At 40.0% G+C, this 15,771-nt stretch overlaps 1 protein-coding gene across 1 annotated transcript; it reads left to right on the top strand.

Annotated features, from left to right (window-relative positions):
* Positions 1-917: 917 nt before the first annotated feature.
* Positions 918-15,508, top strand: LOC107048580 (pecanex-like protein 1). The gene is made up of 7 exons (XM_029126810.1): positions 918-1,204; positions 2,846-3,092; positions 3,917-4,476; positions 4,917-5,060; positions 5,744-6,251; positions 8,372-12,952; positions 14,638-15,508. Exons 1-7 carry the CDS (start codon positions 1,052-1,054, stop codon positions 15,189-15,191), a joined length of 6,747 nt encoding a protein of 2,248 aa, XP_028982643.1. The 5' UTR covers positions 918-1,051; the 3' UTR covers positions 15,192-15,508.
* Positions 15,509-15,771: the final 263 nt, after the last annotated feature.

Genomic DNA, 15,771 nt, shown 5'->3' with positions numbered 1-15,771 from the left:
AAAAGGTTATTACAAAAATTTGGCTATCTGCCTTAGATTGCGAGATATTCATTGAAAACTCATGAGTAGTAAAAATCGACTTAAACCGTTTGACCACTTCGCTACTGAAATGATATTCTGATGAACGGAAGTTCAATATTTTTCCCTAAAAGTGCGTATTCCTCGGAGCCCTATCATATATGATAGATCTCATATTACGCATATAAATATTTAAATGAACAATGAATATTAAAGATTTATATGAGCAATATGCGATTCAAAGAGAATTGACTGAGACCTGTCAACCACTTTTTTGGAAAGTAATCGGACGATAACGGCCACATACCCTTGATCCTATTAATTCTCATAATTTTCTCAAACTCCAAACTCTACCTACCAGCCAATCGGAATTTAACGGGCAAAGGCAGAGACATTATTAACGCCGATTCATTTCTTATCACCCAGTCGGAAATAATCGGACTGTTTTACCATTGTAGAATGTTGTCGTCTTCATTCTCCGGAAGTCCCCGAACTAAACCTCGCGCCACCATCTCTCCTCTCTCCAATTGGCTGATCCCCACTCCCCGAACCACAATTCCCCAAATAGTAACATTTGTGGGTGGTAAAAAGTCCCCACGCATCTCCAAAACGAGGAGGATTAAAAAACTAAATACCTAAAACAACAAAAAAGAGAAAGAGATCCTCAAATCTCCCTTCCAATTAAAAAACGAATCATTGTTCGAATCATGTCCTAATTACACCTAGAGTCATTCCAATCCACTCAGCAGTCTCATCACACTGATCTCCACGATAAATAAGATCGAGGACCAGCTGAAGAAACCAAGACCACAGAACAGACTAGAGATAAGACGATGCATTGTCTTAATTGTGTATTTTCGTACTGTTCAGGATATTAGACGTTCAATAAACCAAGTTTCCTCAGTCTCTGGGGACATGATTATTGGTGTTCAGTGAAGGAGTGCTCCAGTGGTGGATTTGACTGTGAAAAAAAAAAAGAAGTGATTTAATACGGGTTATGGGAAGATGGTGAAGGGGCAATACGGTCACTGGAATGGGTTCGCAATCGCTGGAAATATTGAGACAAGGTGTTTGGGCGAGTTTGACTGGAGGATGGTTCTACGATCCACATTTAGATGTTTTTTCAAACACTTTTCATCTTTATACGTGGCTCTTTCTACTCTGTTTGCCATTCACTATTTATCTGGTGGGTTCTGGTGTCCAAATGTTTTTTTTTATTGCTCTCGAGTCACGATTGGAAAACATTGCTTTATGCAGAGGGATTCAAAGTTTCTAGCTTCTAGAACCGAGTTATTAATTTTGAGGAGGAATGGAATATTGCTTAGTTTGAAAACTTTCGAACACTTTTCCTGCGAAATGTTATGGACATTTTTCAAAAGCGAGGGATATTGACCTCCTGGGGGTGATGATAGAGATCAATCTGCTTTGATTTTAAAAAGTATTGACGATTTTTAACACGAAATTTGTTTCGAAATTTTGAAAAATCCATGGTTACTGTATTTTGAGAAACACATTTGTAGCATCAATTTTTCTGAAGGAATTGACCTCCAGGAGGTGACGATAAAGATCAATCTGCTTTGATTTTGAAAAATATTGATGACTTTTAACACTAAATTTGTTTCTAAATTTTGAAAAATCCATGGTTACTGTATTTTGAGAAACACATGGTTGTAACATAGATTTTTCTGAAGGAATTGACCTCCAGGAGATGATGCCAAAAAATAATCTGCTTTGATTTTAAAAACTATTGACGACTTTTAACACGAAATTTGTTTCGAAATTTTGAAAAATCCATGGTTACTGTATTTTGAGAAACACATGGTTGTAACATAGATTTTTCTGAAGGAATTGACCTCCAGGGGGTGGTGACAAAAAATAATCTGCTTTGATTTTAAAAACTATTGACGACTTTTAACACGAACTTTGTCTTGAAATTTTGAAAAATCCATGGTTACTGTATTTTGAGAAACATATTTGTAGCATCAATTTTTCTGAAGGAATTTACCGCCAGGAGGTTATGATAAAGATCAATCTGCTTTGATTTTGAAAAATATTGACGATTTTTAACACGAAATTTCTTTCTAAATTTTGAAGAATTCATGGTTACTGTATTTTGAAAAACACATGGTTCTAACATAAATTTTTCTGAAGGAATTGACCTCCAGGAGGTGACAATAAAGATCAATCTGCTTTGATTTATAAAAATTCTGGAATAATTGATAAATACATAAATTCAACATTAATTGAGTCAAGGTGTCAGATGGAAGATGGACTTATAAATTATAGAAATATTCCAAAAGACAATTAAAACATTAGTACACGAATTTTGAATCCATAAAAATCATCAATTCATGTAGGATAATGTTCTCAATTTCAGAATCAATCATTTTCTTCAAGTGAGAATACAATTATACTAGACTCTTTCGTCTGATTTTCAGAGAAAATTTTCTGAGAAACAACCGAAAACTTTACATAGAGTAGAATAGGGTAAAATAATCATAATTGGGTCAAATGACCACTAAATGTTTTTTTCAATATTCATAACTCAGAAACAACTGCATCAATTGAGCGTAGTCTGCATCCATCTGAAAGGGGAAGAATTCTATTTTCCATGGCAATAAAAAATTTTCCCATTTCATTAAACAATTCAATGAACTATGAACATTAAAAAAAAGTAAAGTGTCTATTTTGCCCACCTTGCCCTGCTCGCAAAATTTTTTGCTCGTTAAATTTTATTACGCCAGAGTTCAAACACTTTTTTTCCTCCGTGTGGCTTATTCTGATCCATTTAATGCTGATGAGTAATTTCCAATTTTTTCCCCTCCAGTTTTTTCCACCAACTTTCTACGTATGGCTCGCCTACTGTGTCTCCATCGTCACTCTGTTTGGCACGATAAAATGTGTGAATCATGCTCTACATTGTGTTTACGATACCAGCGAGTGCCTGGAGGAGCCAGGACCAGCTGTAAGTCTCAAGAAGTCAGAGAGCGAGAAGCAAAGGGCGGCACGTAGTAAATGCCATGACAGGTGCCAGGATCAGGTGGATCTTGGGATTGAACTGCAGGTTTTGAATGGTAAATTTTGTTTTTTCTTTTTGTTTTTTATTTTATTTTTTTTTTTTTTGAGGGGGAGAAGGATTAGAGGAAGTCTTAGGAGGTTCCTGAGAGGATTTTGGGGGATCTTGAAGTTGATAAGACTGTTTAGGACTAATTCAGTAGTGAAACTTTAAAACGGTTCCAGTCAATTTTGACTATTGGCCAGTTTTCAATGAATATCTCGGAATCTAAGGGAGATACCAAAATTCGTGTCATGACCTTTATTGTAGAGCGAATAGTGGGCTACAATAAAGGTTATTACGAATATCTCGTTATCTCCCTTAGATTTGGAGATATTCCTCGAAAACTGAGGTAAGAGCTAAGTCGACTTAAGTAGTATCAACATAACTTTAATTTTGAAGATTAAAACCGGAAATAAATTCTAAACGAATGTTAGTATGAATAGGAATATTCTGATTGACTTTGTGCTCAATCGACAGTCTAGTATTATTGATAATAAAATCTAAAATCATCTAAAAAAATCAACTCTTAAAAGTACTCATTTCTGAAATGATATTCTCATGAACGGAAATTCAATATTTTCCCCTGAAAGTGTGTATTCCTCAATCAATTTGCAATTAGAAAAACTTGATGTTCTGTTTACTCCATTATTGATTACTAATTCATCTTAATAACGACAAAAGTTGAAATACGTTTTTGTGCTGCAGAAAATTTCCTCCAAAAAATTTGTCAAAATCTTTTCCAAGTGTACTTCTTTCTCAGATAATGAGAATTACCCTCACCCAATGAAATTTTTATACTCCCCTGTCCTCTCAATTCTAATCACTTAATAACCGTTCCAGGAAAAACCGACACACCACCAGTGGAATGTTCCTCAAGAAATTCATACATCGAACAGAATGCAGCGAGTGCTGATGCTGATAGTATAACATCAGAGTACAATCGTGAAAAGCCAAATTCAACGATCGATTTGAAAGTTGAAATACATCGTAAAAATAGTTCAGAGAGTTCTGAAGAGTCCCAGCAATTGAAGACAACTGTGATGAATGTAGATGACGAGGTTGAGTGGAGAAAGAGACGTTTGCAGAGTGGAGGTGTGTGTAGACATGCGTCTGCAGATTCCCACTGCAGACACTCGAAGCAGGGTGCCTCGAAGGCGGGATTCGAGGGGAGTAGAATTAAGCAGACTAGTTCGTTGGAGCTGGAGCAACAGCATGGGGAGGATTATCCTTACTGGAAGTCCAATCAGAGTGTTAGGAGGCTTGGATCCAATTCTGTGCCAATGGAGACACATCTTATTACTGATTATCCGCAGAGTCTTGAACAAATTATATCGAAGAAGAATAAGGAGATGGATAAAATGGATAAAATTAAAATGCCAACGCATCCACAATCTTTAGAGGTACTCACTGAATGTTAAAGGTTATTAATACCTGGGAACAGACATTGAGGCATTTTGTCGTAAAATTACTTGCTTCGAAGTAAAGTGTGTAATTTTTTTTAAGCTTCAAACCTATCGGTTGCACAGCTAAAAATCAACGAACATTGTATGTTTTCAATATCTTTTGTTATCCGGGTAATTGTTTGTCAAGATAATTTCATTGGAGGTTTTCTTCAGTGAAAATAAAAATTCCCATATATTCTACGTTTTTAATATTTTGTTATCTGAGGTTTTAATTATGGAATTATCTTGGTAATGAGTGATTGTTAAGAGTCATCTTTTTGTAGAAAATCTTTGCAGTTGTAAAAATGGTTTCTTGAAATTGGTTTATTGACTTCTGACCATTCGCTGTTTTCTTAGATTGATAAATATGATTCTGATTGAATTTATTTTCATTCCAGGTAATTGCTAAAAAATTACACCAGCAACTGGTGCACCCCCAGAGTTTGGAAACAATTGATGCAACTAGCAAGAATGCTGGTCCATCAGACGACAATAATTTGCCACTGCATCCCCAGAGTTTAGAAACAATCAATACGAAAAAAGTGAGTAATTATTGTTCCAAATTCGTCCTCAAGACCTCAATAAAATGATGGAATTCTGTAAGGCATTGGAAAAAGCACGTCCACTTATTTTTTCAATAACTTTACTATCAGTCAGTTTATGAAAGAATGTTTAAAAAATATAAAAAAAATTAATAGAAGAACCTAGCGCTTTTTTAAAGAAATCTACTGAATTTCTCTTGAAACTCTACAAGAATTACTTTTGAAGTTTGATTAGAATTTTATTAAAAAATTCTATTTATTTTTTGCACCATTTCTATAGAAGATGCAATTTTACCATGTCATTTTGTTAAGAGACATTGGATAGAAAAATGTGAATTGACTTTTTTTTCTATAGAACTCAAGTACAATATGGATAAATATGAATACATTTTTGCATTTGGCATCGTAGAATAATAAATAAGTTATATAGAAAAATCAATATCTATGGACATTTTTCTTTAAACAAATATCTATTCAAAAATTCGGGGGCATTGTATAATTTTTAATAGTATTGGCGCAAAAAATGGAATCTTTTAATGGAATTCTGATAGAGTTCCAATATAAATTGAATAAAATTTCTCGGAGAAACACTAGGTTTTTCCATTACATTCTTCCATACGTGGACTCATTCAGTGAATAAATTGATGTTTGGATTATTTAATGATTGAATTCAATCATTGCAGGTATTAAGACAGAATACCCTAAAACGTAATCAACTTCAATTACTTCCATACCCGAGTTATGGCTCTGAAATAGTCCATCCAATAGCTGAACAGAGTGACGAACAATTTGTAAATGAGAGTGCAGGTGGTTACAGTTTGCGTGACTCCTACAGTCCACTATTAGCAAGAAAAACGAAGGGAGAATCGGGTGTATGTGCCAATCGTGATCGTAGTTTGAGTGCCGGTGGGTTTGAGGACAGATTTTCGAGGTTCAATGGAGAAGTTGCTATTGACGATGACTCTGCCAATTCTCGTGAGGCACTTCTCGAGGAAGCGAAGCCAGCGTACAAAAGGAGGTTCAGCAATGCGAGTCAGAGTAGTCACGAATTGTCGGACGGTGAGAGACGAAAAGAAATTGTAGATGATCGAGAGAAAAAATTGGATGACCCTCTGAACTCGGGGAGTATCGTTGGCATTGACTGGCTGTTCGAGAATGGAGACTGTGCGGTGGAACCTTGGGCGAGCAAAAGTGAGTACTGGGAATTTATTAACATTTGTTAGCGGTTTATGTAAGTGGTGCTAAAGTGAGAAGATCCTGGTTGGAAAAAATTGAGGAATTTGGATTTTTTAAAATTTATGATCTGTGTGTTTCAACAACTATTACGTTTAGAGGAAATGTGAAATGACTTTTTTGTGAAAATTTTATGAGGTACCAAAAATGTTTCAGGATATTTTTTGATCAACCTAATGGTTTCAGAGATATTTACAAAATAAGGGCTTGAAACAGAAGAAGAAATACTAATTCCTGATAAAACATAAAATCCATAAAATCAATATAATTTCACATAAATTCAAACAATAGCAAAATAATTACATAATTATACAGAAATTTTGAAATAAAATCATTCACAATTAAGGGGCTTTAGGGAATTTTATAAGCAACAAAAAATGTTTCAGAATTTTTTTCGATGAACCTAATGGTTTCAGAGATATTTACAGAATAATTATTCAGAAGAAAAAAGACAAACGCAATAACAGATTCACATAATTTTGGTAAATCTTTCTAAAACTATGAAAATCATTACAGAATACAAAATGCATTTTTCTTACTTGAAAGAGCGAAGAAATGTTCTGTGAAATTCTATTTCCAATCTAATCCTTTCAGACCCATTTCCACAGTAATAATAAAAAAATAATAATAAAGAAAGTGTTAAAAAACTTTTCTTCCAGGCCCTGAAATTATTTACAAAAAAGATTTGCTGACACATCTAAACCTAATAGTTTGTTTTTAATAATTAAAAAAGTAATCCTCTCTTTCATAACGAAGTTGAGGGAATTAAGTATATTTCATTGAATGAAACACCAGGATCTCTTGAAAGAATTGGAAAGATGAAATTAACAACCCACGTAGCTAGAGAAATTAGGGAATAGTGGCCCCCGCGCACCTAAAATAAGCCCAAAACATTATTATCAATTTCTGCTGCCCAGTTTATTGGACATTCACGCATTCTGAAGATACCTCCACTTCAGGAAGTCTGCAAACAGCTAGTACCGATTGTAAGTCTTCCAAAGTAGGAAAACACAGCCTCGAATAGAGCTGTGAGAAGTCTGTAGGGATTAGGCATTATTAGATATAGCAATAATAGTATTACAACTTTTTATGGAATGTCTTTATTTGAATCAAATGATAACAAATTCATCACGTGTGTTATTCCCTCCTCATCTCCCTAACAACAGATTTTACAGGAATTAAATACCGGATTTTTTCAGAAAATTAAATCGCAGTATTAAAATTTCTAATGTTCACTATTTGAAAGTCTATTCTCGGAATGTAATCATTTTTGTTCCATTGAATGTCCCATTTTCTATTCGCCTGAAATTCGTAAGCAAGATGCTACCATCACCCTGTGTATAGAAATGCCGTCGAAATTAGTTTTAAAAAAATGTTAAAAAGTTTAACATTTCAAAAATAATTTCCCGACAGTGTAGCTTAAAACTATATTACCAGTACAGATAGTAGCACAGGAATGCTTTTAATTGTTAATAACTTGAAAACAAAATGGAAAAAATTTTAGTAATTAATGCATAACCTAATTAAGACTATAACGATCCCACATGACTCTCACATTGATATAATCATTTTCTTCCTCGAAGGAAATACCCCAAGAAATAAACAGTAGAGTTCCCTTTATTTTCCGCTTCCATTATTTGTCTTCTCTTCTCCTCTGGGCTTGTTCTCCCTCAAAAAGTTCTCCCACTCCTCATGCATTATGCATCCTTGTTTACAACGTCATGCGCGTAGAATTGCGCAATGTCTCCGTAACGGGATGGTTGCCACATGGTGAGAGTCGTAGCTTATATTGCTTCTCTCCCACTACTACGATTCCCCCTACCCAACATCCACCTTCCCCCTCCAATGCGTCCCACAGTGAGGGAGTGGGAGAAATTCCATTATTCCGACTTCACACGCAATTCACTCAAGGACACGTCCCGAGCCGGGAAAATAAAGGGAACTCTACCGTAGATCAGATAAATGAGAAGGATTCGAGACACACCACAACGAAGCACTCCCATTCTAGTGCACATTTGATTCAAATAAAAAATGTCCTCGCCGCCGTTTTGGCCAGCTGACGCCCCCTCTCTTTCTAGACTACCAACCGAAAGACCCAGATTCAGGGTCCTCGAGTACAACCACCCTCAGCATCGACAACGAGGTCAAGAAGACCCTGCTGCCCCAGGGTCCGCCCCTCGACTCAAAGCGTCACCAAGGGGCGATCCCTAAACAGCACCGTCCGAAGTCCCCCAAAGTCTCTCGACTCCTCTCCTCCCTCCCATCACCCCCCTCCCCCCTCGCGGAACCGCGGCGGCCCCTGACGCGACGCGACTGCATCCGCCGCGATCGCCCCGAGCCGAAACCGGACCCGCCAAACAGTTCGAATCACGAGCTCTCAATGCTCCTCTCGAAATCCACCCCCCGGAATCAGCGATTAAAAGAAGCGATCCTAAAACTTAACACGGAATATCAGTCCCAGACCCCTCAGCCCACGCAAGATACTCCGGGCCCGAGTAGAGTTCCCGTCCTCATGCCGCGGAGGAACCGCCCTCGAAGGTTGAAGAGCAACCACAGAGCGCACCGCGCAGGTCCTCGTTACGGATCTCGCGAGGATTTCGCACCGATAGCTGCCCTGCTCGGTCTGATCTCAAATGGCGAGTGCCACCTCGCGACGAACCACAACGACACGACCGAAGGTGCAGTCCACTGCTACCGCGACGACAACGGTCGCTGGCTGGCCTACACCTTCGACGAGAAGGGCTCCGGGGTGGCGACATCAGTACCAATTCCCCCTGGGCCCAGTGACAAGCTCCTCAACACGTTGCTAATGAGACAACAACTTGGAGTCGATCATTACCCGCAACTGGACGGGAACCTAGAGATAGCTGACTCCTTGAGCAACAGCTACAGCAGTTTGTCTCTAAACTCAGCAGGATTAACTGTGATCATTGATACACCCCCTGTATTATCGAGCCCTGCGAGCAACCAGCTGAAGAGGACAATTTCTCAAACGCTTGTGGCTTCTGAACTAGCGGACTCCGTTCACTTCGAAATTCGTAAGATGGCTGAGCGAGACGTCTTCTTTCGGATGATTGCCGAGAGGGATGAAAGGATTCAAAATATTTTTGAGACACTAAGGTCCCACGTGGTAGAGAATCCCAACCCGAGACCTGCCTTTCCTTCTCCGAATCATCAAGAAGCGGACATCAACACTAGTCTGTCCTGGAATCGTTTCATCGATGGGTTAGACGGTCCCGGTGAGAAGGCGAAACCCACGAGACATTACTACAAATGGAAGATTGGTAGGCTACCTCATATCAAAGTGAGGTTCGACAGGCTATCGTTACTTGCACTGTTGGATAGGAATTTAACGGTTGTTGAGACTATAATCTCGACGTTACTGGCCGTTCTAGTTGCTGGATTGGGTCTTAGATTGCTGCAGCAAGGCTTCTACAAAGACATCTTCGCTTTCATCTTCTGCTTTGTGACGGCAGGCTGTCAATACTCGTTACTCAAGTCAGTGCAGCCCGACGCGGCTTCTCCGACTCATGGCTTCAACCGGATCATCGTCTTCTCAAGACCGGTCTACTACATCATAGTCTCGAGTATAATCCTTATCCTCAACGAAATATTGAGGAACTTCAAAACATCTGACTTTCGAGTCTATGGGTTGCGAGTGGCTGACTACGATGTGATAATGCAGGTGAGGAACGTGTTATTGATCTTCCTGTTGACGTTTCCCATCATCTTTTCGTTGGGACTGTTCCCCCAGATCAATACCTTCCTCATGTACATCTGTGAACATCTCGATATCCATTTGTTCGGCGGCACAGCGACAACCGGACTCGTGTCTTCGATCTACTGTTTAGCTAGAAGTGTTATTACAGTCGCCACACTCTACGGATTCGCTTACGGCGCCTTGACTGAGCCCAAGTCCTCCCAACACATCCTCTTCTCCATCTTCGTTGGACTCCTAGTCGCAATCTCTTATCACCTCAGCAGATCCTCCTCCGATCCCAGTGTAATCTGGGACATTGTCAAGACAAATCTCTGGCCTCCGGAGATGTACCTCGAAGAGATGGAAGCGAAGATCATAGAGAACACTTCGAGAAGAGAGCCACCAGCTGCTATTTACAAAGAAACCAAAATCAGAACCTCAGGAAGGAAGAAGGACGTCAAGATCAAATTGGGAGAGCAGATCTCGGACTCCGAATTAGTCGATCCTCTCCCAAAGAAGCTGAGGACAACGGTCAAAGCCAGATTAAAGAACGATCTCATAGTGTGTGCTGTCATTGGAGTCTTATCCTTCGCGATTCATGCCTCAACAGTTTTCACTGCCCTCCAACCAGAATTGAACCCAGTCCTCTGGGGGATCGCCAGTTGCCTAGGTTTCCTCCTCCATTACATAATTCCAGAACTCAGGAAGCAGCTTCCCTGGCTCTGCCTAGCCAGACCTGTCCTGAGATCCCACGAACACGCTCAATTCGAAGTCAGAGAACCCGTCAAAATCATGTGGTTCGAGAAGGTCTACGTCTGCCTCTGTTTCCTCGAGAGGAACATCCTCTACCCCATCGTCTTCCTCGGAGCTCTAACCGAAAACTCCCCACAAATCGTCGAGAAATACGGACAGAGCATAGGACCTCTAATCATTGTTGTCTGTGGCCTCAAAAGCTTGAGATCCTCCTACGCAGATCCTGCGTCGAGGTACCTCGTCATCGTCTTCGCAGTTCTCTTCTTCCGGATCGATTACTCAGGACTATCAGAAACTTTCCTAGTGGACTACTTCATCACCAGCATAGCCTTCGCCAAAATTCACGAGTTATTACTGAAGCTGAGGTTCGTCCTGACTTACATTGCGCCCTGGCAAGTCACTTGGGGCTCAGCCTTCCACGCATTCGCTCAACCCTTCTCAGTCCCTCATTCAGCCATGCTCTTCGTTCAAGCCACAATATCAGCAATCCTCAGTACACCTTTGAACCCCTTGCTAGGAAGCGCTATCTTCATCTGTAGCTATGTGAGACCGTTGAAGTTTTGGGAGCGAGATTACAAGACCAGAAGGGTCGATCACTCAAACACCAGGATGTCCTCGCATTTAGAGAGGAACCTCGGGGCTGACGACAACAATCTCAATTCCATATTCTACGAGCAGTTGACAAGATCTCTTCAACACAGTCTCTACGGGGATCTGGCGCTCGGAAGATGGGGCAATGTCGAGCAAGGAGACTGCTTCCTACTAGCTTCAGACTACCTCAACTGTCTCGTCCACGTCGTCCAACTGGGAAACGGTCTCGTCACCTTTCAACTACGAGGGCTGGAGTTCAGGGGGACTTACTGTCAACAGCGGGAGGTGGAAGCCATCTCCGAGAGCATCGAGGAAAACGACAACTGCTGCTGTTGTGAGATGGGTCACTTCTCGAATGTTCTGAGTATGAATGCGGCATTCGGCCAACGCTGGCTAGCCTGGGAGGTCGCCAGTGCCAAGTACGTCCTCGAAGGCTACTCCATCTCTGATAATTCTGCGGGGTCGATGCTTCAAGTCTTCGACTTTCGGAAAGTCTTGGTTACCTATTACGTGAAGAGCATTGTATTCTATGCGATCAAATCGACGAAGCTTAAGCAGTGGCTGGAGAACCCTGACATCATCGAGGCACTGAAGCCAACCCTCGAGAAGAACTTTGTGGATTTGGATCCTGTCTTCAATATGAACATCGATGAGGACTTTGACTTTAGGGCTAGTGGCATCACCAGGAGTAGTTACTGTAATGTTTATCTCGATTGGATTCAGTTCTGCGCTGTGAAGAGTGACAAGTCACTGGAGAGGACTAGGGACTCTTGTCTGGTGTCTTTGTGCCTGGCGCTGAGTCTTCTGGGGCGACGAGTCCTGGGAACTGCGTCTCATAATACTCTCTCCAGTGTTGAGTTCTTTCTCTACGGACTTCATGCCCTGTTCAAGGGGGACTTTAGGATTACGTCTATCAGAGATGAGTGGGTGCTGCATGATGTCGATCTGCTGAGGAGTGTTGTGGCGAAGGGGGTGAGGATGGCTTTGAAGCTTCATCAGGATCATTTCATGAGTCCTGAGCAGTATGAGGAGCCTGCAGCCCTGTTCGAGGCGATCGACAATCATGATAGACATCTTGTCATCAGTCATGAGGCGGATCCGTTATGGAGGAATGCTGTGCTGAGTGGGGCACCTAGTTTGCTGGCGTTCAGGCACATCCTGGATGATGGCATCGACGAGTACAAGGTCATCATGCTGAATAAGAGGTTCTTGAGCTTCAGGGTCATCAAGATGAACAGGGAGTGTGTGAGGGGGCTGTGGGCCGGGCAGCAGCAGGAGCTGGTTTATCTGAGGAACAGAAATCCTGAGAGGGGCTCCATTCAGAACGCCAAGCAGGCGCTCAGGAATATCATCAATAGCTCTTGTGATCAACCCATTGGCTATCCGATTTATGTTTCTCCGTTGACCACGAGTTATGCGGAGACTAATGAACAACTGTGCTCTATCGTCGGGGGACCCTTGAGCTTGAGTGCTATTAAGAGCAATGTGCTCAAACTTTGGAGGAAGGTCAGGAGGAGGTGCGGACAGGGGTGCTCCAGCGGGGGGACTGCTGTGCAGGATGATGGAGGCTTCGGTAATGATGGGGTCTATGTCACTGCTCATAATATTCATTTTGGTGAGTAGTTCTTCGGTTTTTTCGGGGTATGGGGGGATTGATGATGATTTGGGAACTCGAAGGACTCGAGCTCTCTCAGGATTTTTTGGGGAATAATGAGCGTTTTTGAAAAATTCTAGTGCATTCATCGGAATTTTTTTATTGAGGTTTTATTCGCTATTGGTAATCCTATTTGTTTTGCGCGGATTTTTATAGAAAAAAATATCAATAGATTTCGATTTTTATATTCAAGCTTCCCTTTCGATTTTTATCTCTATTACTTACTGATTTGTTCCTGAAAATAGTTTCTGTTGGACATTTTCCATTGAAACCAGCGGATAATTGTATCTGTTAGGGGAAAGTGCGGCAAAATGAAACAGCCGAAAAACTATTTGGCGCAATTTAAGCAAAAAAAAAAATCATGTCGCGCCGTGCAATAAGTCGAGTTTATCGCACGCTGCGCTTCGCGCAGCGTGCTTCAAACTCAACTTCTGCACGATGTGGCATAAAATAGTATAGACCACTCGGGCATAAACTTCGTTTTCAACGAATGTGAATACAGACCTCGCCTTCGGCTCGGCCTGTAAACTTCACATTCGTCGAAAACGAAATTTGTGCCCTTGTACTCTAATGTACTATTCTATTCTAATTCTATTATAATATTCTATTCTATTATTCTATCTATCTATTCTATTATATTCTATTATAATTCTATTATAATTCAATTGATTAGATTAGGCCGATTACACTTTTATTTTTTCATTCGATTGAAATTCAGCATCATATTTCATTTTTCCATTTTACTGAATGGAAAATTATTATTCTCATCAGTCCTCCGAACAATAAACAAAAGTTCATAAAACAAAATTTAATAAACAAAATTTTTGTTCTTAAATTGCGTCAAACAATCGTTTTTCGACTGTATCATTTCACCTCACTCTCTCCTATTTATTTGTATATAACGAATTTTTTTTCTCACAATTTAATTGACAAATTTGATGATTGAAAATGGTTGAATCTATAGTGTGGTCTGTAGCAAAATGTAAAAGATACTTGGATATCCTTAGGCTATGAAAAAGCATCCATTCTCAAGCAAAATCGCATATTCGGAATTTTTATCATATCTAGTTACCCTTGACAGCCCCGAATGCACTTGTGGAGCTGATGAACAAGATATAAATCACGTACAATGGAACTGCCTCCAGTATCCCAATTGCAAAAGAGATCTCATGATATCCAAGCTAATTAAACTCAACTACCAAAGACCATACACCATAAATGCGTTCCCTGGCGTCAACGAACCTGGAACCTCTCAAAATAATCCATAAATTCATTAAAAAATGTAAAATTAGAATCCAGTGTAACTATAGACAACCAAATGCCAACTAATCTCAAAATATAACAAATTTGTTTACAACGTTTTGTAAATAACCCGGTAAGGGTTACTATATATAAAAAAAAAATCTAGTTATCCTAACACAAAAAATTGGAAATATAAATTTGAACGATTAAAAGCTTGGATTCGGAATAAACTGTAAAGCTGCGGAATTTGCCAATAGAAGCGACCGAAAACCATCAGAATTTTCACCAGAAATCCACTACAGATTTCCGTAGAATTCGCTAGGTTTTTCTGCAAAACATTATCGTGTCTATCTGCACCAATGTTTAACTAAATTCTTCACTAACTCACCTATTTCTCTCAGTAGGGTTCAGTCAATCAGGCCACAACACCTCAGGCTCGCAGTCAATGGACTCCGGCTGTCAGATAGGCGGTTCAACAGGTCGAGGTTCACTGGGACGAGCGAACACCGGCTCCCTCGGTGGCAACCGAGGCTCTCTAGCCTCAGTGGGCAAACCCACAAGTTCAACCCTAGCATCCCTCGCTGGACTTCTCAGTAACAACGACATCAAGACCGAATCAAAGTGTGAAACGAGCTTCTCGAAGCCAGAGAAGGACGAAATATCTCAACGAGTTAGGATAATGGATCCCAATCAGGTCTACGACGCTATCAACCTCGGTCGGAGGATCGATGTCATATGGCCTGATGAGAGAATGAGACAACAGGGGGGCAGAACGGGCTGGCAGCACTGGGTACCAGAGAGGGGAATGGAGGGCTGTGTTGTGCACAGGTGGCTGCCCAATCATCGTGATCCCAATCGACGTTCTCACGTCGATAAAGTCATACTTCTTGTCAAAATTGATGATAAGTACGTTCCCATTGCTGAACAGGGCGTCAGGGACTTGGGTGCAGAAGTTTAGGGTAATAGAGAATTTTTTTTATTGAACAAAAGGCGTGTGATGGATGAATGAAGGGTTACTGCTTTATTATTGATTATTCGTGGTTAATTAGCAGCTTCATTCCTTCCTTAAGAGTGATTAATTCATTGATAGAGTTTATCTGTTGAGGTTTTTCTTTGTGGAGAATATTCTGGAGAGGATGTTGATGGTTCGGATGAAAAAAAAATTAATTTAAGAACGTGGTGAATTTGCTAGGAAATTCTGTTGAAGTTTTAGTGAACTTTCTATTAGTTTTTGGCTGATTCTATTGAAATGTTCAGGAGAAAATATTCTGTAGAAAAGGCAATAGAATTCGTTTTTTCTATACAACTTATTCTGTTAAGATATTTTCTATAGAATTCCCTCGGCTCAAATTTTCCAAGTTTTTTTATGTGATTTTCTTGATGAGAAAAAACGAAAAATGGAGTGAAAAAACTTGAAACAATTTAGCTGAGAAAATTCTAAATATCTCAATAGAATGAGTTGTATACAAAAATTGAATTCTATTGACTTTTTTTTATAAGATTTCTTTCATTGAATGTTTCAGTAAAATCGGCTAAAA

This window comes from Diachasma alloeum, unplaced genomic scaffold, assembly GCF_001412515.2.
Source record: "Diachasma alloeum isolate Michigan unplaced genomic scaffold, Dall2.0 Dall_scaffold_00195, whole genome shotgun sequence".
Lineage (NCBI taxonomy): Eukaryota > Metazoa > Arthropoda > Insecta > Hymenoptera > Braconidae > Diachasma > Diachasma alloeum.
Note: the sequence above shows the minus strand (reverse complement) of the source record. Positions and strands in the feature narration are given on the sequence as shown.

Excerpts from the sequence above, each read along its gene's own strand:
- LOC107048580 (XM_029126810.1), top strand. The coding sequence starts at position 1,052 with ATGGGTTCGCAATCGCTGGAAATATTGAGACAAGGTGTTTGGGCGAGT. Across the intron at positions 1,205-2,845 it reads TGCCATTCACTATTTATCTG|TTTTTTCCACCAACTTTCTA; the intron begins GTGGGTTCTGGT and ends TTTCCCCTCCAG. Across the intron at positions 6,252-8,371 it reads GGAACCTTGGGCGAGCAAAA|ACTACCAACCGAAAGACCCA; the intron begins GTGAGTACTGGG and ends CTCTCTTTCTAG.